The sequence below is a fragment of the Magallana gigas genome, chromosome 2 (genome assembly GCF_963853765.1).
Source record: "Magallana gigas chromosome 2, xbMagGiga1.1, whole genome shotgun sequence".
Taxonomy (NCBI): Eukaryota; Metazoa; Mollusca; class Bivalvia; order Ostreida; family Ostreidae; genus Magallana; species Magallana gigas.
The window spans coordinates 59,450,999-59,474,610 of record NC_088854.1 but is presented as its reverse complement, the minus strand read 5'-3'; the positions used below and the strand labels follow the sequence as shown (position 1 = coordinate 59,474,610).

Sequence of the window (23,612 nt, the reverse complement as noted above, 5' to 3'; positions counted from 1 at the left end):
CGAATCCCGGTCTGGTCCGTCATTATTTCTCCCATCCCGTTACATTTGGTGCCGTGTCCAACCCCTGGAACTGACAGGTGAACTCCTGCCAGGGGAAGATCCTGGGGTGACCTTCGAGGGCGAAGATTATTAAGGGGGAAGGAATGTGATGGTCAGACCGGTTCAAATACCGGCGTTGGTAGAGCACCTGATTAGAGATTCAGGGGGCCCGTGTTCGAATCCCGGTCTGCTCCGTCATTATTTCTCCCATCCCGTTACAAAATGCACAATTCGACAATGACATTAATCTGTAATAGTAGTCTTTTATCCGTACTAGTTACTATCAAGCTGCATTTCCGTATTTTTTTTCGTTATCAAGAAACTAACAATGTAGTGTTTATGACACATAGAAGTCTTTTCTTTTAATACGGAAACTGGTTGTGTTGTTATGCTCTATTTTAATTTTAGCTACTAAATCTTGCTTCCTGTTTGAATAAAAGATGTAAAAATCGTTGTTTAGTTGATCATTGGTGATTTGTGTATGTTAGTGCTAAAGTTTTATGTATTTATCGATGGTCAGGGATCTGACTCGACGATCTAGAGTTTGTCAAGGGCAGTAGACGGTCACGTGAGCAAGTGGAGGTCAGTTTGGGGACCATGTTATGATGTACATCATGTTGTGTTACCTGACTATGTCAAATACACGTTTTCGACAGGAATTTTTGTCATGTAAATGGTGACACCCAAAAGGTAAGAGAACTGAACAGTGTTAATTACTATATTTACTGTTAATTGATTTGAATGTTTGAAAAAAAAAACTTTTTAAATTTTTATTTTTATTTTTTGTCCGTATTTTTTTTACTGTGCATGTTCTTATAGTCGGACAAAAACAATTAGTCTATTATATTATAGTCTATCCCAATTTTTTTCCCGTCACTTTTTGACGATTTTTTAATGAAAATCATTCCTGTCAATAAGTACAACTTAAGGTGGAATAACACACCTGGAAAAAATCAAATTAACATTAAATTATTTGATTAATATGAAAGATAATAAACTATACATATGTTAAATAAGCGAAAAATTTCCTGTTTGGGGATAAAAAATGAATATCTAAAAAATTCAATTCAGTAAGTAACAACAAAAGCCCCTTCAGGATTCGAACTTGGGATGTACGAATCACAAGCCCGACACTTTATCCACTCGGCTTTGGAGTAAGTAACATGTTATCGTCAATAAAATCCTTTTAATAAAATAAAATGTTGTTTCGATCAGTGGTCAGCCATTTTGCGCATGATGTGTTATTCTACCTTAAATCAATAAAGGGGAAAAAATCCAAAATTTCTTCAGTGACACATCATTAGTACTTAACTTGAGAAACTTACAACAACGAAAACAATTTTCTTAGTAGATTTATAATGGGAAATTTTCATCTTTTTTCCATTTGGAAGTATTCTGGACACCTTACACAAATTTTCAATGTTATCACCTGGGTACTTCATGTGGATTGCAATGCAAAATCCCCATAGACTTTTTAATTTTATATGTGTACTGATATCCAACAAGCTAGATGGGGTGTTTTGAAGGAGAAATCTTTGGATTTTTTCATATCATTGAATGAACATCATTTGAACCCAGAGATATTTATGAATATCAATAATAATTGAGGACAGAATATAGTTGAGGTAAATATCATGAAATCTTTTTGTCTTCTAGATTATGGTATTAAACAAACAAGAAGCTAAATAAAGCTGAAAAAAAGATTAACCAGTTATTTAATTAATCTTCATGTTGCAGATATGGGCCACCATAATGACAGTTCAGCAATTTTCTGTCACAGACCCCCTACACCAAAAACCAGCCAACAGAAGTTTTCTTGTAATATCCATCATCTGTTTTGTGATTGCCTGCATCTTCATCTGCACAGCCCTTTCTGTTATTTTGACTAATAATGGTAACATTATGCTCGAAACCTTACAAAATATTAGTAACATAATTGTTATAAAATGATATATCTATAGGATAATGTTTGACCACCTTTTAGACAGAGCTTTACCTTTCTTGTTGACTTGTACTATAGATAAATGCATTGATGACACCAAAACTGTCAAAATCATCACTATAGTTAATTGCTTCATTCGCATTTTTTGACAAGGAAACCATTTTCAAAATTTTTCAAAATTAAAACTTATACTTTAGAATTTATTAAACTTGTCTTAAGAGTTCTGAAATCAATATACATGTGTTTAATTGAAGAGTGGTCAAAATTACACAAATGCGACTTCCTTACCATATTCCTAATTTTTGACTGTTACCAATTCTTTACTGTAGAACCTAAGAAACAGCCCAGAGTTGACACAGATTATGGTGCCTTGAGTTCAAAGACAAGGAGCAGTTTGTTGTCCCTCATTCAACCATCTTCCTCCTTTGCTCCTTCTGTGTCCACAGATGCAACATCTGCCTCCATACAGATCTCAAGTTCTCCAATAAAACCCTCTGAAGTCAGCACTCGTCCTGTACACAATTCCTCAGCAATGATGATGTATTCATCGACAATCATGGCTTCAGCAACTTCAACCCTTCTACAGATGTTATCCTCAGTCATGTCTATCTCGGAGAAGTCTTGGACTTCTCCTGTCTTCCATACATCATCTATAGATTTTTCCTCAGATGTGTTATCCTCTTTCTACTCCCCTGTTTTGTCCAGTAGTTTGGTCAATACAACAATTGCTGCTCCCGTTACCTTACCAGGTATGCTTTGGGACTATATAATTATGTGTATATAAATTATCTGTTTGTGAGAAGGAGATGTAAGTCAAACAGTTGTATCCATTTTGAATCCCATTTCATTCATGTCTTTTTCTTAGCGTGTTCTGAATCCGATTTTACTTGCCACAGTGGAGAATGCGTCCAAAAAAACTTTCGATGTAATCGCTATCAGGAATGTCGGGACAAATCTGATGAAGAGAACTGTCCAGGTAACTCAACAAATATAAACAATTTTTTGGGCAGAGATCGGATAAACAAATTATTCAGATTAAGTGGGATAAACAAAACAAAGAAAAATTGATAGAAATGATTGAGGTGAAATTGGAATTAATCTTTAAGCTGACTTTTTAGATTACTTGGGTGTTCATTGTTTACCAGGTCAATAATAAAAAAAAAAAAATCCTAGAAATATCAGAGGTAACATTGAGCTTTTTTTTCCAGACTGTGTGGGCGTTCAGTGTGACTCAGGGCTGTGTCTATGGAGCTGGTTCCCCCTCTGTAATGGTGTGGTGGACTGTCCCGATCTCAGTGATGAAGTCAATTGTGGTAAAAGAATATTCACAGAAAAAGAAAAGATTGCTTTTGTTTGTTTATTGAAAGGGTAAAAGCATTATTGGTTTGTACAGCTTCAGATACCAAGTTCCAGTGTGACAATGGGGTGTGGATCTCCACAGATCAGTGGTGTAACGGGATTGACAATTGTTATGACAACAGTGATGAGAGGAATTGCAGTAAGCTACCATTCTGATATTAAGAGTTTTATCTGGGTTTCATCCATGAGGAATTTCACAGGACTTGCACAATTTCTTAAGTACTAGTATCTGTTAATCAACATCATTGATTTAACTTATTTATGATCTTAGACTTCGTTACACACGTTAACCTCAATTATCTTGGTTGTTTGGTAATATTTACACTCTCTGTAAATCTCGTGAGCTGTTTCTTCTACCCCAGGCTGTCTGGCCGGTCTGGAGACGATGTGTGGTGACGGGAAGTGTATCCGCACAGACTGGATCTGTGACGGATTCAGTGACTGCAGTACAGATGAGATTGGCTGTGGTAAGTCCCAGATTACTCAATTCAACAATTAACACAATCTCTGATTGCCTGACAACAAAATAAAGTAAAGTAATCAAACTCTTATTGCAAATGGTGCTTTCAACATTTCCTTCTATGTAATAAAAACAAATTTAAGGATGTTCAAATATAATAAGATCTAGATTTAAATAAGGTTAACTTTGTATGTCTCAGACAAGTGTGGCGGTGACCAGTATGTGTGTGGAGACTACAGCTGTATCAGTGAGACCATGGTGTGTGATGGGCTCCAAGACTGTCCCCGGGGGGAGGAGGAAAAGCAGTGTTGTAAGAAGGATCTGTCTGTCTGTTGATCTGTAACAGTGAACTACAGTTTTAGCAAACTGCTCCTTATATTTGTAATATACCGGTAAAATGATCTGATATACATGTATTGAATTATGTATAACAAATCAAAATTACATGTACTTGTCCCTGGTGGTTTATTACAACCATAAGTTACTATATTTCAGTTCAACTTTTCTGTACCTTACTAAGTAGAGTCATTTTACTACAACATTTAATCATTGCTTTTATTTTTAATTTATAGTTACCCTTGTGAATAACCTGACCACCTCAAGCGGGATACTTGTGGGGAGCTTCAGGGGAAGCAACTTTGTCTATCCTGTATGTAGCACAAACTGGAACCCCCGTCATAGTGACACTGTGTGCAGGAGTTTGGGACATGGGTAAAAAGATTCAGCGCTGTACAATTTATTGTAAACCAACTTTTATTTCAGATGACTTTATTTTGGGAATTACCTTCAAAGCAACTAATTTTCATGATCAAGCCTTATCAAAACCACTTTGATATTACAACCACAGGACAAGGGATGGTTCACAGTAAGAAATATTTGCAACAGAGAGGCTCTCGCAAACCTTGTGAAAATTTATCGCAGGCAAATAAAAGTTGGTTACCTTATTACCGTACATGGAAGGGGTAGGGACTCTGTTGTCAGTTTGTCTATACCCTGGTCAATGTTGTCAGTACCCTGGTCAATGTTGTCAGTACCCTGGTCAATGTTGTCAGTACCATTGTAAATGTTGTCTATACCCTAGTAGATGTTGTCAGTACCCTGGTAAATGTTGTCAATACACTGGTAAATGTTTGTCTATACCCTGGTAAATGTTGTCAATACCCTGGTAAATGGTTTTAGTACCCTGGTTAATGTTTGTCAGTGCCCTGGTAAAAGTTATCAATACCCTGGTAAATGTTGTCAATACCCTGGTAAATGGTTTTAGTACCCTGGTTAATGTTTGTCAGTGCCCTGGTAAAAGTTATCAATACCCTGGTAAATGTTGTCAATACCCTGGTAAATGTTATCAATACCCTGGTAAATGTTGTCAGTACCCTGGTAAATGTTTGTCAATACCCTGGTAAATGTTTGTCAATACCCAGGTAAATGTTATCAATACACTGGTAAATGTTTGTCAAAACCCTGGTAAATGTTATTAAAACCCAGGTAAATGTTGTCAGTACCCTGGTAAATGTTATCAAAACCCTGGTAGATGTTGTCAGAACCCTGGTAAATGTTTGTTAAAAACCTGGTAAATGTTATCAAAACCCTGGTAAATGTTGTCAATACCCTGGAAAATGTTGTCAGTGCCCTGGTAAATGTTGTCAATACCCTGGTAAATGTTTGTCAGTACCCTGGTAAATGTTGTCAGTACCCTGGTAAATGTTGTCAATATACTGGTAAATGTTTGTCAATATACTGGTAAATGTTGTCAATATCCTTGTAAATGTTGTCAATACCCTGGTAAATGTTGTCAATATCCTGGTAAATGTTTGTCAATACCCTGGTAAATGTTGTCAATACCCTGGTAAATGTTGCCAATACCCTGATAAATTTTGTCAATACCCTGGTAAAAGTTATCAATACCCTGGTAAATGTTATCAATACCCTGGTAAATGTTTGTTAAAACCCTGGTAAATGTTATCAAAACCCTGGTAAATGTTGTCAATACCCTGGAAATGTTGTCAGTGCCCTGGTAAATGTTGTCAATACCCTGGTAAATGTTTGTCAATACCCTGGTAAATGTTGTCAGTACCCTGGTAAATGTTGTCAATATACTGGTAAATGTTTGTCAATATACTGGTAAATGTTTGTCAGTACCCTGGTAAACGTGTCAGTACTCTGGTAAATGTTGTCAATACCCTGGTAAGTTTTGTCAATACCCTGGTGAATGTTTGTCAATACCCTGATAAATGTTTGTCTATACCCTGGAAAATGTTTGTCAATACCCGGATAAATGTTGCCAATACCCTGATAAATTTTGTCAATACCCTGGTAAAAGTTATCAATGCCCTGGTAAATGTTGTCAATACCCTGGTAAATGTTGTCAGTACCCTGGTAAATGTTGTCAATACACTGGTAAATGTTTGTCAATACCCTGGTAAAAGTTGTCAGTACTCTGGTAAATGTTGTCAATACCCTGATAAATGTTTGTCAATAACCTGGTAAATGTTGTCAATACCCTGGTAAATGTTGTCAATACCCTGATAAATGTTGTCAATACCCTGGTAAATGTTGTCAATATCCTGGTAAATGTTGTCAAAACTCTGATAAATGTTTGTCAATACCCTGGTAAATGTTGTCAGTACTCTGGTAAATGTTGTCAATACCCTGATAAATGTTTGTCGTTACCCTGGAAAATGTTTGTCAATACCCTGGTAAATGTTGTCAGTACTCTGGTAAATGTTATCAATACCCTGGTAAATGTTATCAATACCCTGATAAATGTTGTCAATACCCTGGTAAATGTTGTCAATACCCTGATAAATGTTGTCAATACCCTGATAAATGTTGTCAATATCCTGGTAAATGTTGTCAAAACTCTGGTAAATGTTTGTCAATACCCTGGTAAATGTTGTCAGTACTCTGGTAAATGTTGTCAATACCCTGATAAATGTTTGTCGTTACCCTGGAAAATGTTTGTCAATACCCTGGTAAATGTTGTCAATACCCTGATAAATGTTGTCAATACCCTGGTAAATGTTGTCAAAACTCTGGTAAATGTTTGTCTATACCCTGGTAAATGTTTGTCAATACCCTGGTAAATGTTGTCAAAACTCTGGGAAATGTTTGTCTATACCCTGGTAAATGTTGTCAATACCCTGGTGAATGTTTGTCATTTCTCTGTGTTAAACAGGGAATCGGCGAGGACCCTGACCTCTAGTAAGTTGGATGCCGTTCAGTATTTGGAGCTGATTGACTACCAGACAGACACACAGACAATCCTCCCACATCTCCAGACCAGGTAATTTTTTTATGTTCCCTGTCAGAGAAGAATTCTGTGCTTTTTAAAGTTTGTTTGACATAATTTGATTCTTGTCATTAACACCACTGGAAGCATTTCAAGAGCTGTTACATGTATGTCTGTCTGTGTACTAACCCTGTTCACTGACCAGTCTGCCATGCTCAGATTCTGTGTTTTATGTTTGACCAGCCTCACCTGTCAATCAAACAGGACTGTTGAGATCACCTGCATGCCAAAAGGTACACAAAGCACACCTGTATGCTAGATAATCTCTTTCACTTTTTGTAGCTAATGGACACCATATTAATGTTTTTAATTGCATGCCTGGTTTCTTTAGATTGTGATTTTGAATAAATTTGGTATGTTATGTAGCAATTTATTTATTTATTTTTGGTTACACAACATATAAGTACACATATATTTTTATTACCACTAACATTTTAACACTCTAGTAGAAAGTTACTTCATAGTGTAGCATTTTGAAAAAATATTGAGGAAGATATCAACCCTTATTTCAACTTTGATTGTTTTGTCATTGTGACATTGTAATCAAAAACTTCATGTCATACTGGTATTAACTGCTAACTTATAGTACCAAGGTTATTGCATCAGTGAAAACTTTCTCATAAGAACACATCTAATGTTTGACACGGGTCAATTTTCTCAGAGTGTGGGAGGAGGAGCCCTGGCCTCCTGGTTCCATTTATCTCGGGCGGAGACCTGGTCACTAGAGGGCGCTGGCCATGGGTGGTATCCCTGTCCTACCTGGGGAAGCCTATCTGTAGTGGTGTCCTCATTAGTCCTCGCTGGGTCCTCACCGCAGGACACTGCATGGCTGTGTAAGTCAGGTTTTATTACTGCCATGAGTTGTCAAATCTTTGTATATGAAGAGTGCATTAAAAAAAAAAGCAAATATCTATAATACATGTTTATGCACAAAATGAAAAGTTTGTTAAAAGCATCAAAATCCCAAAACCAGCAACAGACACACAAGAGTACACAGAACTCTCTCTACTCGATACCAAATACAGATACTATCTGAGATAGGGAGAGTATCTAAAGTTTATTAGTGGAATCATATTTCTTTTTTTGTAACACTTATCTCTAGCTTATCGCTATTATTCAGTTTGACATATTGGTTCAGAAGTTTGTGTTTCCTTCAGGACAGGGGTTTACAATTACACCCACACACCTAACTACATCCAAGTCCTTCTGGGTTCAATTAAACGCTCACGTGACCTGGACAGAGAATCAGTGCTATTGCGTGCAGTCAAGATTCTCCACCACCCTGACATGAAGTGGACAGGTGAGGGGACAATTTACTGGGACATTGCCCTCATTCAGTTAGAGAGACCAGTGACCTTCACCTCTGTCATTCAGCCCATCTGTCTCTCATCGTCCCAGAATTTGCAGGTAACAAGTACCTGCTTCCTCGCCGGCTGGGGAAACATCGAACCTAATCACGGTAGTGTTATCTTTTTTATTGCAAATAAAAGGAAAATCATCAAAAAATTGTTCATCTGAAGTGAACGTCAAAAAAAGACAACTTGTATCCATTGTATTGTGACGGTCAGACTGGTTCGAATACCGGCGCCAGATAGCTCAGTTGGTAGAGCACCTGACTAGAGATTCAGGGGGCCCGGGTTCGAATCCCAGTCTGGTCCATCATTATTTCTCCCATCCCGTTACAGTATTAATGTAGCCATTAGAATTAATACTGATACATTAGCCACTTGTTAATCTGTATTTTTGTAATCTGTTTTGGTGGTACACAGCTTCCAAATGTCACACACATATCGTATAAAAATATAAATACACAAATGGGCTAAACAAAATCTACACTAACTTGTTGAAAACTAAATTTCTGCAAAATATCATACACTCTTAATTAATATAATATGTTTTTAGTTGATGTTTTTTTCTCTCACCAGATGGGACATTTGATTTTAAATTTTATTTATTTATTGACAACAGCATTTAAAACATACCAGTTAGTTTTACATTTAAATTACACTGTAAACAGTGTACATGTATTAACAGACACAACAGTGGAGTATTTGAGAGAAGTCAAGCTCCGTGTGTGGGGGGAGGAGGCTTGTAGGAATAATACCTTACCGTCAGAAGCCAGCGTCAACACAAACTTCACCCTGTGTGCCGGCTACACTGCAGGCATGATGTCTGGATGTCGGGTAAGTCTAGTACCACTATATGTGGAGGGTGATCATGTGTTCCTCCTATCTTTACCAAAAAAAAAATTCATCACTTTTGGCTTGGGAAATCTTTTGTCAGTACTCTATTTCTGCCATGTATTTATTTATTTAAGGGGTATTATGGGGGAATGTGAACTCTTTAAGACTAATTGTCTGTCTTAAGGTACCTAAGAGTAAGAAGTAAAAGTACATGTACTTTAAACTATATCGTTTCACTGCTGAGACCAGTCAGTGCATTGCTTTTCTTGTTTCTTTCACCCTCGTCTCTTTCACTTGTACAGGGGGACAGTGGGGGTGGCCTGATGTGCGTGAACCACCTCGGTCAGTGGAGCGTGGAGGGCATCATGTCCAGCGGCGGGGCTCAGTGTGGCGTCCCCTCCCCCCGGGCTCTCCGCTTCACCAGTGTGAACGCCACCTTCCCATGGATTAGACAGACCATGTTTACATATGGATGATGTTCAATTCCTAGATCCACCACATTTCTTATATTGGTCTGTTGTGCATTTGCTGTAAGCTAGGGTGGTATATCAGGGTCGGGTGATTGCTACACCTGGGAGGCAGGGAACACTGCCTAACAGTGTGACATTGACCTCAATTACCTACCACCATAAATGATTCAAAGCAGGACAGAAACACAATATTGATTCAAGCAGTATGTAGAGTTTGTCTTAATATTGCTATTACTTCATTAAAATCTTTGTGTACCTTTCTATCAAATTCATATCTTGTATGTTTTATCATTTTATACTGTTATAGTTACATGTATGTATTAACGAAGAATCATCGACCTGTACATAATTAAGCCATACTGTTAGTCAGGAGAAATCGACACCTGCATCACTTAGTTTTGGATTACACATTTATCAGTACATGCGATATACATGACCCTTATTATTATCAGAGATAGTCGGAACTAATAAGAATAGTCCAGTATTCACCATAAGCTTAGAAAATATACTAGTGCAATTTATCAGTACAAGTTTGTTTAATGTAGTTTTAGAAAATTGATTGTCCATGTAATATTAAAAACACATTTGGACTATGTTTTTGAATAAATCAATATTGAATTTGTTCAGCTTTCTCAATATCAAAAAAATAAATAGTTTATCACATTATCAGTTGCAAGAAAATTTTGAAAAAAGAGGTACCTACCCACCCACCATGAAAATTTGGCTCTGATTACGACATATTATTAATGCTGGCCTCATAAGTACAAAATGATTTAGGACAATTTACAATTTCATAATTTGCATATTGCAGAAACTGTACAATCCAGTTTTGGTTAGCATTGTTATTTTGGTATTCATCATTCATTCTGGTGTTCAATTCTATCACTACAATTAGGTTTGTAGAAAAGTATATTTTACAAAAGCCATCTTTATATTTTGATATGAATTTTATTTGTATCAGGTGCACCGTCATTTTATGATATTTTTAAAAATATAATGTGTGCAAGATATTTATAAATGTAAGTGTTTTTGTTTTATAGAATATTAAACAGATTGTTTTATTTCTTTTAGAGCTGTATTTTGTATTTGTTGATTACATCGAATACCCAACAAATGGAAATTCTTTGTTGATTAAATAGAATACCCAACAAATGGAAATTCTTTGTTGATTACATCGAATACCCAACAAATGGAAATTCTTTGTTGATTACATCGAATACCCAACAAATGGAAATTCTTTGTTGATTAAATAGAATAACCAACAAATGGAAATTCTTTGTTGATTAAATAGAATAACCAACAAATGGAAATGGTTCATTAGAGAGTCGTAGTTACAGTAAAGCACTCACTGACCTGTACCTAATGTCCTCTGGGAGGTCACTCACTGACCTGTACCTAATGTCCTCTGGGAGGTCACTCACTGACCTGTACCTAATGTCCTCTCACTGACCTGTACCTAATGTCCTCTGGGAGGTCACTCACTGACCTGTACCTAATGTCCTCTCACTGACCTGTACCTAATGTCCTCTGGGAGGTCACTCACTGACCTGTACCTAATGTCCTCTGGGAGGTCACTCACTGACCTGTACCTAATGTCCTCTGGGAGGTCACTCACTGACCTGTACCTAATGTCCACTGGGAGGTCACTGACCTGTACCTAATGTCCTCTGGGAGGTCGCTGATCCCTTATTCATATTCAACAGTTTGGACATAGAGTCAAACCTCATTGGACTAAAAGACAAACATTCAAGATATCCTTGGATTTAGGATATGTAAGCAAAAATACTTGATTAAAGATAGGGAGACAAACTCATAGAGTTAATGGTTAGGACTTTCAAATCCTTTTGAGGTACATTTATAATTATATGGGCAAGTATTTTCCTTTACCCAGCTGTTGATCATTTATGGACCACAGGTGCTTTCACTTGGTAGTCTCTTTCAAAAACTTTTATCTTCCTTTTAACTGATTCTCTATTCTCTTTTCCTGCCTTTTGATTGGTCTATACCCTAATTCTTAAGGGAAAAACGACTAGAGGCACTATACACATCACTTAGTTTATTAATTATGTACAGTTCTTGGGAAGTTATGATAAATATATTGCACCTTTGTTAAATAATAATTGTTAAATACTTAGTATTTATAGTGAACAATGAAAAAAATGACAAGTAATAATCCTTTTGTCACAGTCCAGTTGCCGTGACAACAAAGAGTCTTCAGTCGCTGCGTCCATGTTTGACACAAACTTTGAGTCTATGACTCGGTTTCATGACTGTTTAGATGTAGCTTCCCATTGTCCTGTTCTGAATTGTAACTGTATGTGGTATTCTCGAAGCCGAGAGCTGCTCCCCCGCCATTCTGCCTCCTTTTGAAAATGACCAGCATGGCTATCACAGCAATGGTGACAATAATCGCCGCAATCAAGATCCCCGCAATACCGCCGCCACTTAGAGCTTTGGATCCACCACTGCCTTTAGATGCTCCTTAATACAGTGTTTAATTTAGTATGACCAATAAATTAACATATCCAAAAGGCATGTATTATTACCCTTAATCTCATACATTTTGTTGGGTAAATAATGATATTCAGTGTTAATTATATGAATTTGAATAAACTGGGTGTCAAAATCAAAGATTGTATACAGTAGTTTAAAAATAACATTAGTAAACATTTATATCCTTTAGTTCTATCAGAACTTAGTTTAGAGTGGGTCTTCAAAAAAAAACTATGCCACATAGATACAAAATTTTAAAAAATATAAGATTGAAATCATTTACAACAGTAGATTTTTACAAAGTGACACTTGGATGGTACTTACCTGCTTGACTAGGTCCTGTATACGCCTTCGGAGTTTGGATAGGAGGGGCAGTAAAAGTGGTGCCTCCTGGCCTGTTGGTGGTGCTGGCTCCCTGGGTACTGCCTAGCCTGGGGGTGGACATAATTGGAGGGGAGGGTGGCAATATGGGTCCACTGGGGGAGGGGAAGGAGAAGTTACTTCCTGGGGGCAATGTCTGGGGGTTCACATCCACCACTGGACAAAAGATAATAACACTATGTCACTTTAACATTGCTCTGTGCTTCTGTTAATGATTTTGTAATAAAATGAGTCCTATGGTACAATGCTTACCTAATAAGTGATTACTGGGATAAATCACTACATTAATGCACTGTACTTACTGGGATAAATCACTACAGTAACTCCCTGTGACTTACTGGGGTAAATCACTACATTAACTCCCTGGGACTTACTAGGATAAATCACTACAGTAACTCCCTGGTTCTTACTGGTGTAAATCACTACAGTAACTCCCTGGGACTTACTGGGGTAAATCACTACAGCAACTCCCTGGGACTTACTGGGATAAATCACTCCATTAACTCCCTGGAACTTAGTACTTCGATAAATCACTACAGCAAATCCTTGGGACTTACTGGGGTAAATCACTACAGTAACTACCTGGGACTTACTGGGGTAAATTACTACAGTAACTCCCTGGGACTTACTGGGGTAAATCACTACAGTAACTCCCTGGGACTTACTGGGGTAAATCACTACATTAATGCCTGGGACTTACTGGGATAAATCACTACAGCAACTCCCTGGGACTTGCTGGGGTAAATCACTACATTAACTCCCTGGGACTTACTAGGATAAATCACTACAGTAACTCCCTGGTTCTTACTGGTGTAAATCACTACAGTAACTCCCTGGGACTTACTGGGGTAAATCACTACAGCAACTCCCTGGGACTTACTGGGATAAATCACTCCATTAACTCCCTGGAACTTAATACTTCGATAAATCACTACAGCAAATCCTTGGGACTTACTGGGGTAAATCACTACAGTAACTACCTGGGACTTACTGGGGTAAATTACTACAGTAACTCCCTGGGACTTACTGGGGTAAATCACTACAGTAACTCCCTGGGACTTACTGGGGTAAATCACTACATTAATGCCTGGGACTTACTGGGATAAATCACTACAGCAACTCCCTGGGACTTGCTGGGATAAATCACTACAGCAACTCCCTGGGACTTACTGGGGTAAATCACTACAGCAACTCCCTGGGACTTACTAGGGTAAATCACTACAGTAACTCCCCGAAACTTACTGATATAAATCACTACAGTAACTGGGACTTACTGGGGTAAATCACTACAGTAACTCCCCGGTACTTACTGGGATAAATCACTACAGCAACTCCCTGGGACTTACTGGGATAAATCACTACAGCAACTCCCTGGGACTTACTGGGGTAAATCACTACAGTAACTCCCTGGTACTTACTTCGATAAATCACTACAGCAAATCCTTGGAACTTACTGGGATAAATCACTACAGTAACTCCCCGGTACTTACTGGGATAAATCACTACAGCAACTCCCTGGGACTTACTGGGGTAAATCACTACAGCAAATCCTTGGGACTTACTGGGATAAATCACTACAGTAACTCCCCGGTACCTACTGGGATAAATCACTACAGTAACTCCCTGGGACTTACTGCGGTAAATCACTACAGCAACTCCCCGGTACTTACTGGTATAAATCACAACAGTAACCGGGACTTACTGGGATAAATCACTACAGTAACTCCCCGGTACTTACTGGTATAAATCACTACAGTAACTGGGACTTACTGGGATAAATCACTACAGCAACTCCCTGGGACTTACTGGGGTAAATCTCTAAAGTAACTCCCTGGGACTTACTGGGATAAATCACTACAGCAACTCCCTGGGACTTACTGGGATAAATCACTACAGTAACTCCCTGGTACTTACTGGGGTAAATCACTACATTAACTCCCTGGGACATACTGGAATAAATCACTACAGTAACTCCCTGGTACTTACTGGGATAAATCACTACAGCAACTCCCCAGGACTTACTGAGGTAAATCACTACAGTAACTCCCTGGTACTTACTGGGATTAATCACTACAGTATCTCCCCGGTACTTACTGGGATAAATCACTACAGCAACTCCCTGGGACTTACTGGGGTAAATCACTACAGTAACTCCTGTGGACTTACTGGGGTAAATCACTACAGTAAATTCCCGGTACTTACTGGGATAAATCACTTCAGTAACTCCCTGGGACTTACTGGGGTAAATCACTACATTAACTCCCTGGGACATACTGGAATAAATCACTACAGTAACTCCCCGGTACTTACTGGGATTAATCACTACAGTATCTCCCCGGTACTTACTGGGATAAATCACTACAGCAACTCCCTGGGACTTACTGGGGTAAATCACTACAGTAACTCCCCGGGACTTACTGGGGTAAATCACTACAGTAAGTTCCCAGTACTTACTGGGATAAATCACTTCAGTAACTCCCCGGTACTTACTGGGATAAATCACTACAGTAACTCCCTGGTACTTACTGGGGTAAATCACTACATTTATTCCCTGAGACTTTCTGGGATAAATCACTACAGTAACTCCCTGGTACTTACTGGGATAAATCACTACAGCAACTCCCTGGGACTTACTGGGATAAATCACTACAGTAACTGGGACTTACTGGGATAAATCACTACAGCAACTCCCTGGGACTTACTGGGGTAAATCACTACAATAGCTGCATGTATCTTTTTATAAAACTGTTAATTATCAAAAATGATTTCTGTAAAAGTTAGTCCTTAAGGCATGCCTGAAATGTGTTCAATGAATTCTTATTTCTTTTTTAACCATAAATTGAAAGGAAAAAAATACGTGTACAGATGTGCATAATAGATTAATTTCAATCTTGTTTATTTTTATCCCATGATAACCTGGTTTGATAAAGAAAAGTCTTCCCCTGTCCTTCAAGAACCTTGTACATATATACTTGGATTCCAGGAATGGGGCCTCCATGTACTGTAAGTAGGTTATTGACTGACCATTAACCCCTCCCCCACAAGCCACAAAATGACCCATTTTGTACCTGGGTTTCTCTGACAAATGTAGCCACGTTTCTGAGTGCAATCCTGGTCATTCCACTTTCCATTCCAAGTGTAAATCTCTGCACAGTTCTCATCGTTTCCCCACTGGTCATGTGATGACGGCTGGTTCTGGTCCCAGTTTAAGAAGTTAGTAGGACTCTTGTCAGACCACCCAAACCCAGCTGTGGCAAAAAGTTGTTCTCATTTTATTGAAATAATGTCTTCTTACCCTTTAATTTCTAATTTTACATTTATACTGACTCTCTGACTTAACAATTAGAATTCTACTTGTATTTCATTTCCCATGATTTTATTAAAAAAAATTGCATATACGTGTTGAAGAACAATTTATATTTATACATCTTTATAAATGATCTACATGTGTAATGTAATGATCAACAAATAACTATCTCTCTAACTTTACATTCAGTGATAAATTGAAATTGCAAACCATTGACCTATAAAAGAACTCCATAAATACCACCCAAAGAACATGATCTGAAGTTGCTTACACGCGGAGGATTTGTGAAGTCCGACCCAGATTGACCCTATCTGTACAGAGTATTTAGCCTTGATGGTTTGTAGCAGAAACTGGTTCTGGTATATGCTGTGGATAGACACCAGTGAGGCGTGGTGGAGCTGGCACTCCAGGGTGGCATCCAGGTACGTCTTGAAATCATTTGGACGGAAGAGCAAGCACTTGCTGCCGTTCAGTATCCAATCAGATCCATAGCACTGGTTGTTGGGTGCCGGGGGAGTCACGGGAGGGTTGTCTGTAAAACAAAGCGGGTTTTCTAGTCCTTTATGTCAATTAACCATCAATAGTTATTCCATGGAATGATTTATCGTTATTAAACTATATATCTATAAAAGCTGAATAGTGACAGTGTGGCATTTCATTGACAATGAATTACCAGACACAATACATATGGAAATGAATTACCATGACATTGTGACAGTGAATTATATTAGACAATATATTAAATTACCCATATATTTTTTTAATAACACAGTGATTGTGAAAAAATTGCAAAATGGATCATCCCGAAATAACACTGTATGTACAGTACATTGTACTATGTAGACAGGACCATACCTGAGGTGATTTTACAGACAAAGGCCAGACTCTGGGTACAGTTGGTTGTCTGCCATTTGCCGGTGGTGCTGTTCACACTGACACAGGCCCCGGCACTCACGCTGGGCTGCCCCGCCCCCCAGGATGTGTAGATCACCGGCCACACGGTGTTCATCCATGTGTAGGTGCCGGAGCTCTGGAAAAGAGAATCAAGGCACAACTATCAATCTATGCATTATTCAAACAATTATCTTATACATATAATAAATGCTTTCTTTTGTGATTCATGCCAGTATGAAGGCAGCGATCATTGCAGAAAAAATTACGTAACCTGCTTAAAAAAGAAGAGAGAAAATATTCAATAGATGTAAAAATAATTATTACAACACAAGCACTTGTTTTTGCATAAAATATAGTGACTACCCTTCTGAACCACAATCAGTTTTAACAAACAAACAAAACAGGTGCCTGATTATGAAATAAATATTGCAACAGTGCAATATGCTACTTCAAGCAGAACCTGAATCCAACAAAAAAAAATGATAAAGGAGTTTTGTGTGACCTTGATATCGTTGAGTCCGGTCCAGGTCTGGGTTCCGTCGACCATCAGTCGGATGAAGGCCTGCTCAAACTCACTGGAGATGGTGACCAGGAAGGCCCCCTGGTTGCTACAGTACTTACTGGCATCAGTCCAGGATTTGGGGCTGGTCACAAACTTAAAGCAGCTATTGCCAAATGGCTTAAAGCCCTGCTTGCTGTTACAGGGGTTAGGTATGGGCTCTGGAGTAGTGATGTAGGTTTCTGATAACAAAACACAGAACTAAGTGTTGGTAACCTCAAATATTGACCTTGATATAAGATCAAATACCAAACATTTATAACATATAAGATCAGTTTCACCCTATGCTATCTCTGCCAAATCATACTTGTAAACAATCTTATTCTGATCTTAATTTGACTAAAAAAATTGTCTTCAAAGAGATATTCATGTATAACTTATTTCAAATTTTCTTTGTAAAAAAGATGAATGACGAAAATGTGAAAGGTTAAGGCAAAATTTTATCTGTATACCCTATCAAGACATTAAAAAATTAATTGATTTCAACACCTGAATTGCTTGTGAAAGGTCAAGGTCCATATGATGAATACTTTTTGTTGAGCAAATGATGGTACCGGGTACATTTATTTTTTATTAACTGTAAAAGTGGTTATTTACGCTGGGGGTAAATTACGTGTTTTTTTAAGTCAAACAATATGCGTGGGTACTAAATACGTGGATGTGTCATTTACCACACAAACGTTTTGAGTTCTTTTACTAAATTTTAAGTTTAAATAAGCGGTTTTAAGCTTATCGCGTAACTAGTGTAAATCCCCCAACACGTAAATAACCACTTTTACAGCATGCCAAACAAATATATATGATAAGTAAACAGAATTTGTGATGGATCATATATACTTCTCATTGTTTCACAGATGAATGGCGCCTTGTTGTCGCAGCCCATGTCGTCCCAGCTTCCTGCGTTGTGCTGGTAACCATAGATCCTCCCACACATTGTCTGAAACATCATTGTGTTCTGTTAGTTGTTACTTTCTGTATACCAAACTCCTGACATTTTTGATAATTTTTTTTAAGTGTTTCAACACATACCATAGATATTTTAATAAGAACTCTTTCACTGCTTAAAAAGTTTAAATAAATACAACAGATTTCATTTTTTTTGATAATCTGACGAGGGTTGCATCAATTTTTATGAGAAATACTGGTAGTGCTGTAATTTCATTGGTTTTTAATATGATTAATCTTATAAGTAATAAGAACCAAAAAATTAACAAAATTTACCAGAATCAGCCTGATTTTTTCAAATTTCAAATACTATTCATGTCCTGATTGGACAAACAGCAGCATGAAAGTCGATCCAAGTTTTTAACTTACCAGTCATAAATTAACAATATAACAAGAGGCCCAGGGGCCACATCGCTCACCTGAGCAACAATTGCTTTAATTCTGATCAAATTAACATTACAGTATCAAAATATCTTGACAACTAAGTGCAGTACATCTTGCTAAAAAAAAATGAAAATCTGCCAATTTTTATCTACCTCTTTTTTTTGGTAAATACCAAGCCCCTTTTGTTGTTGTACCTGTAAGAAGATTTTTCTCTATTCCTATATACCCCCCCCCCCACTTTGTGGCCCCACTTTTCTCTAGGGAATCATGGTTTCATCAAACTTAAACCTGCATAACCTGTGCTTTCACACTAAGTACTGAGTTTTGGACTGAAAACTTTCCCAGAATATTTTTAAAGATTTTCTCTATATATTCCTATGCCTCTACACAAGTTTAAGCTTTTCTGGCCAAATAGTCTTTAAAAAGAAGATTTTTAAAGATTTTCTCTATATATTCCTATGTAAAAATTCATCCTGCATTGTGGCCTCACCCTACCCCTGGACTATTATTTAAACAAACTTGAATCTATACGATCTGGGGATGCTTCCACTCAAATTTGGGCTTTCCTGGCCTAATAGTTTTGAGAAGAAGATTTTTAAAGATTTTCTCTATATATCAAAATTTATCCCCCATTGCGGCCCCGCCCTACCCCCAGGGACCATGATTTGAACAAACTTGAATCTTCATTATCTGAGGATGGTTACACGCCAATTTGAGCTTTCTTGGCCAAATAGTTTTTAAAAGAAATTTTTTTAAAAGATTTTCTCTATATATTCCTGTATAAAAATTTATTCCCAAATTGTGGCCCCACCCTACCCCGGGGGACCATGATTTGAACAAATTTGAATCTACACTATATGAGGATGCTTTCACTCAAATTTGAGCTTTCCTGGCCTAATAGTTTTTAAGTAGAAGATTTAAAAAGATTTTCTCTATATATTCCTATGAAAAACTTGATCCCCCATTGTGACCCCATCCTACCCCCAGGGACTATGATTTGAACAAACTTGGATGCTTCCATTTTAATTTGAGCTTTCCTGGCCTAATAGTTTTTGAGAAGAAGATTTTTCAAGATTTTCTCTATATATTCCTATGTAAAACTTGATCCCCCTCTTGTGGCCCATCCCTACTCCTGGGGAACATGATTTGAACAAACTTGAATCTACACTACATGAAGATGCCTCCACACAAGTTTCAGCTTTTCAGGCCAAATAGTTTTTGAGAAGATTTTTGAAAAATACCAACAAATTTTCAATAATTCTCAATTATCTCCCCTTTAAAGAGGGCATGGCCCTTCATTTGAACAAACTTGAATCCCCTTTACCTAGTGGTGCTTTGTGCCAAATTTGGTTGAAATCTGCCCAGTGGTTCTTGAGAAGAAGATGAAAATGTGAAAAGTTTACAACGACAACGACAGACAACGGACAAATTGTGATCAGAAAAGCTCAGGTGAGCTAAAAAGTCAATGTCTGTGATGTCAACATTTTGTATACGGAAATGCTATCTGTATATGTTGTAAGCTTGTTGTAAATCTATCTACAATAAAATAGTTACTGTGGTTTCATCAATATTCATTGAATACCAATTTTCGTGGATTTCGTTGTTTAGTTGATCCACGAAATTAAATGTTCATCGAAGTGCAATTTCTATTAACATTTTATATTGATAGGGTCATTTGCCACGAATTAACCTATCCTTGAAACTGTGATTTTTACTTCTTCCACGAAAATTGATGCCCTTGAATATTAATGAAACCACAGTTGTGTGAACCTATGTTTTACAAGTAAACTTGTTGTACATATAAACCTATATTGTAGATATAAACCTATGTTGTAAATGTAAACCTATGTTTAACATGTAAACCTATGTTATTCGTGTAAACCTTTGTTGTATCTATAAACCTATGTTGAATGTGTAATGTAAACCATGTTGTACATGTAAACCTTTGTCGTACATGTAAATCTATGTTGATCATGTAAATCTACATTGTACATGTAAACCCTTGTTGTATCTATAAACCTATTTTATATGTGGAAACCTATGTTGTACGTGTAAACCTTTGTTGTACATGTAAACCTTTACATGTAAATATATGTTGTATATGTAAACCTATGTTATAAATGTAAACCTATGTTTTACAAGTAACTTATGTTGTACTCATAAACCTTTCTACAATGTCCAGTTTTTTCATCTACCTGCAATATTTTTCAAAACAGGACAATAAATGTACACTAACTGTAAGACACTTACCACTCCTCGGATCCCGTTGGGCTCCCCCTGGTACCAGTTGGTGTACGTGACATCGTTATTGTCCACCCAGCGAAACGTTCCATCGCTCTGTTTCACTAGCCCTATCCAAGGACTGAAGTTCATGTCCCTAAGCAAGGTAGTCACAAATGCTGGAAAGAAATGGAAGCATTGCATTTACAATGTAAAATGATTTATTCTTTGACAATCTAAACATACTTTTCAAATGACTTGCATATTGAAGCAAGTAGTGACAAAGTCAGCGATATAAGCTAGATAATTGGATTATATCAGTAAAACTACTAAGTCCTGTATTAAGAATTCTACAATAATTAATCTCTTGCATACTTTTTAAACACTCCTCTAGTCTATATCTCAACATTTACGAGGGTTGTTCGGAAATTATTGAGACATTTAGTCTAATTTCCTTGGGGGAAAAGATAAATCCTTGAAATTTCACCAAAATGTACACCAGGATAGAATTTATCAATGTAAAAAACTAATTGTCCATAGCATGATTAGATCATTCCTGGTAAGCTGACCAAATTGCCATCGCCCAGTGACCCGGCGCAACCGCAAACTTACCGCAACGTCATTTTTGACGCTTTTATTGATCCTATATTTTAAAACCTAACAAACAAACAGAAATTAGAATTAATTCTTCATTTCTCATCTTTTGTTTACATTTTAAGATGTCAAAATTCGCATATTCCCTCCATTCTTGATTTTTGTGGAAAAAATCGGGTCATTTCTAACTAAAAGTCAAATTTCTGTGAAATGTCTCCTGCAGTGATTCTGTGTACATATTTTAGAACTGTTTACATCAGTTGATGTGTAAAAAGTACTTGATATTTAGTCACTTTGTCTGAATTCTAGCTAAACAATTAGTGAAATAAGACGATAAACTGAAGTTCTTTATCCCTTGCCATCGTATAGTTTTTGTTAAAGCAATTGGGTGGCATTAAAAGGTCTTTTTTCCGAAATTTCCATCATTTTGATGTATATTCGCTGCGCCGCCTTGACGTCAAATGTCTATATACTGTCGTTTTCAAATTCCTATTGCTTGGTAAATATATCTGTACCATATCCGTATTTCAACTCAAACACTCGTGAAACTTGATCAAAAGTTAGTCACAATAAATAGCAAAATGACCATATATAATCTGATGTCTTTTAGTATAAGCTGTAAGTTTGCAGACACTTAGATAGACGATGTTTTAGTTTTCTTATTCTCCGAGTTTATGCTTGCGGCGGGTACCCCGACCACCGATTTGTTTATCTACCGTTGTAAACAAAATATTCAACATTTTTTAAATATTACTTTCTTTAGTTATTTGTTAAGGTTTCCTAATGTTCATGCCAATTTTCACCATAATTCGTCACTTAGAAATGGAAATATCCGTGTTGTCTCAATAATTTCCGAACAACCCTCGTACATCAGATTTCCCTAGAACAAAGTTGGATATACGGTGCACAGTTACTGGCAGTTGACAGATTTATTTGGTGCAAAGGGAATAATGGTTGACAGATTTTATAGTTACCGTTGTCCAGTTCACTGTTGATGCTGGCCAGATAGTACTTCTCCCTGCCCTGCCCCATACAGAACTTGGAGGCATTGGACCATGACATGGGGGTGGTGAACACCCGGTAGCACTTATTGCTGAATCTGTCCGCCGAGTATCCCCCGGGGCAGTTCCCTGTCACTTTGGGGGGGACAGGGTTTGTGGGGGCTGCACCCTGCCTCTTCTCACAGACAAACCCTCGCCGACTGGAGCAGTGCTCATCATTCCATTTACCTGGAGACACAAAGATGATCATTTACCAAAAACTGAATGCAACAAGTATTGTACATCAACTTTTAATATTATTCACACACAAGAAAATTTAGGTTTTTTAGAACTTTGCTATGGCAAATAGTTCTTACCATGAACCATGGTCATGTCTGAACACGTCTGAATTTATTACAGATTTTAAACATTTGGCAATTGATATAATGAAAATTTGTCTCTACAAGCCATTTAATTACAAGTCTATTGTGAAATGAAGTTGTCATGAGGAAAAGTTGGTTCACAGTATCTGGCTTATCAACACCTACCATACAATTCTGCAATCAACACTATACGCTTGCATATATAGTAACAAATTCAAAGAGGTAAATGTGATGATCAACAAAATCTAATTTTACAGTCAAATAACATATGTCTTTATCTACACACAGCTTCCGTCTTAATATCCATAATCCAGAGGCAAGGTCAACAGAGCGAGCGCTCATGAGCGCTCGCCAAAATTTGTGTTACAGGTATAGGGAATTTTAGTAAGCGCTCGCAAGCACTCACTCTGTTGAACACGCCTCTGTCTTTCTCTAATTCAGACAATCTCACCATCAGCCACTCTGATTTCCACACAGTCCTCGGCTCCGAAGAAGTCGTTGGGTTCTCCAGGACTCCAGTTTACGAACGACACCGTGCTACCATCAGACCACCTAAAACAGAGTGTCGGAACAATGAGCTACACACCATACAGAACTAACAGGTTCATTCTCAAACCCGCAGTGAATTAACATTTGGTTTACCATTAAATTCATTTGATGTTTCACACTTAACAAGTTTATTGAACCCATGTTGTTCTTTTTTTGTTGGGTTGAGTAATTTGTCCAACTA

General features: G+C 37.5%; 2 protein-coding genes across 4 annotated transcripts in view; one reads left to right on the top strand and one right to left on the bottom strand.

The window, feature by feature from the left end:
• Positions 1-452: 452 nt before the first annotated feature.
• Positions 453-10,808, top strand: LOC105340928 (transmembrane protease serine 3). Of its 3 annotated transcripts, XM_034445982.2 has the most exons (16): positions 453-729; positions 1,111-1,193; positions 1,777-1,933; positions 2,311-2,730; positions 2,847-2,957; positions 3,190-3,294; positions 3,375-3,479; positions 3,703-3,807; positions 4,000-4,110; positions 4,373-4,511; positions 6,976-7,083; positions 7,273-7,322; positions 7,751-7,922; positions 8,247-8,548; positions 9,124-9,272; positions 9,575-10,808. In XM_034445982.2, the coding sequence occupies exons 3-16, from the start codon at positions 1,792-1,794 to the stop codon at positions 9,746-9,748; spliced, it is 2,193 nt and encodes a 730-aa protein (XP_034301873.2). In that variant the 5' UTR covers positions 453-729; positions 1,111-1,193; positions 1,777-1,791; the 3' UTR covers positions 9,749-10,808. The 3 variants fall into 3 exon arrangements, with proteins under 3 accessions (XP_034301873.2, XP_034301875.2, XP_034301871.2); XM_034445980.2 differs by lacking the exon at positions 1,111-1,193 and having other exon boundaries at positions 454-729; XM_034445984.2 differs by lacking the exons at positions 1,111-1,193; positions 9,575-10,808 and having other exon boundaries at positions 9,107-9,243.
• A 975-nt stretch (positions 10,809-11,783) lies between these two features.
• Positions 11,784-23,612, bottom strand: part of LOC105340962 (uncharacterized) — a 34,236-nt gene continuing 22,407 nt past the window's right edge. The window contains exons 41-50 of the mRNA XM_020072450.3: positions 23,334-23,434; positions 22,494-22,748; positions 20,956-21,104; positions 18,214-18,313; positions 17,320-17,558; positions 16,779-16,953; positions 16,195-16,455; positions 15,685-15,864; positions 12,560-12,772; positions 11,784-12,223 (exon numbers count right to left, since the gene is read on the bottom strand). Of these exons, the coding sequence (XP_019928009.3) occupies positions 11,994-12,223; positions 12,560-12,772; positions 15,685-15,864; positions 16,195-16,455; positions 16,779-16,953; positions 17,320-17,558; positions 18,214-18,313; positions 20,956-21,104; positions 22,494-22,748; positions 23,334-23,434 (1,903 nt within the window). The 3' untranslated portion in view covers positions 11,784-11,993. The remainder of the gene's footprint in view (positions 12,224-12,559; positions 12,773-15,684; positions 15,865-16,194; positions 16,456-16,778; positions 16,954-17,319; positions 17,559-18,213; positions 18,314-20,955; positions 21,105-22,493; positions 22,749-23,333; positions 23,435-23,612) is intronic.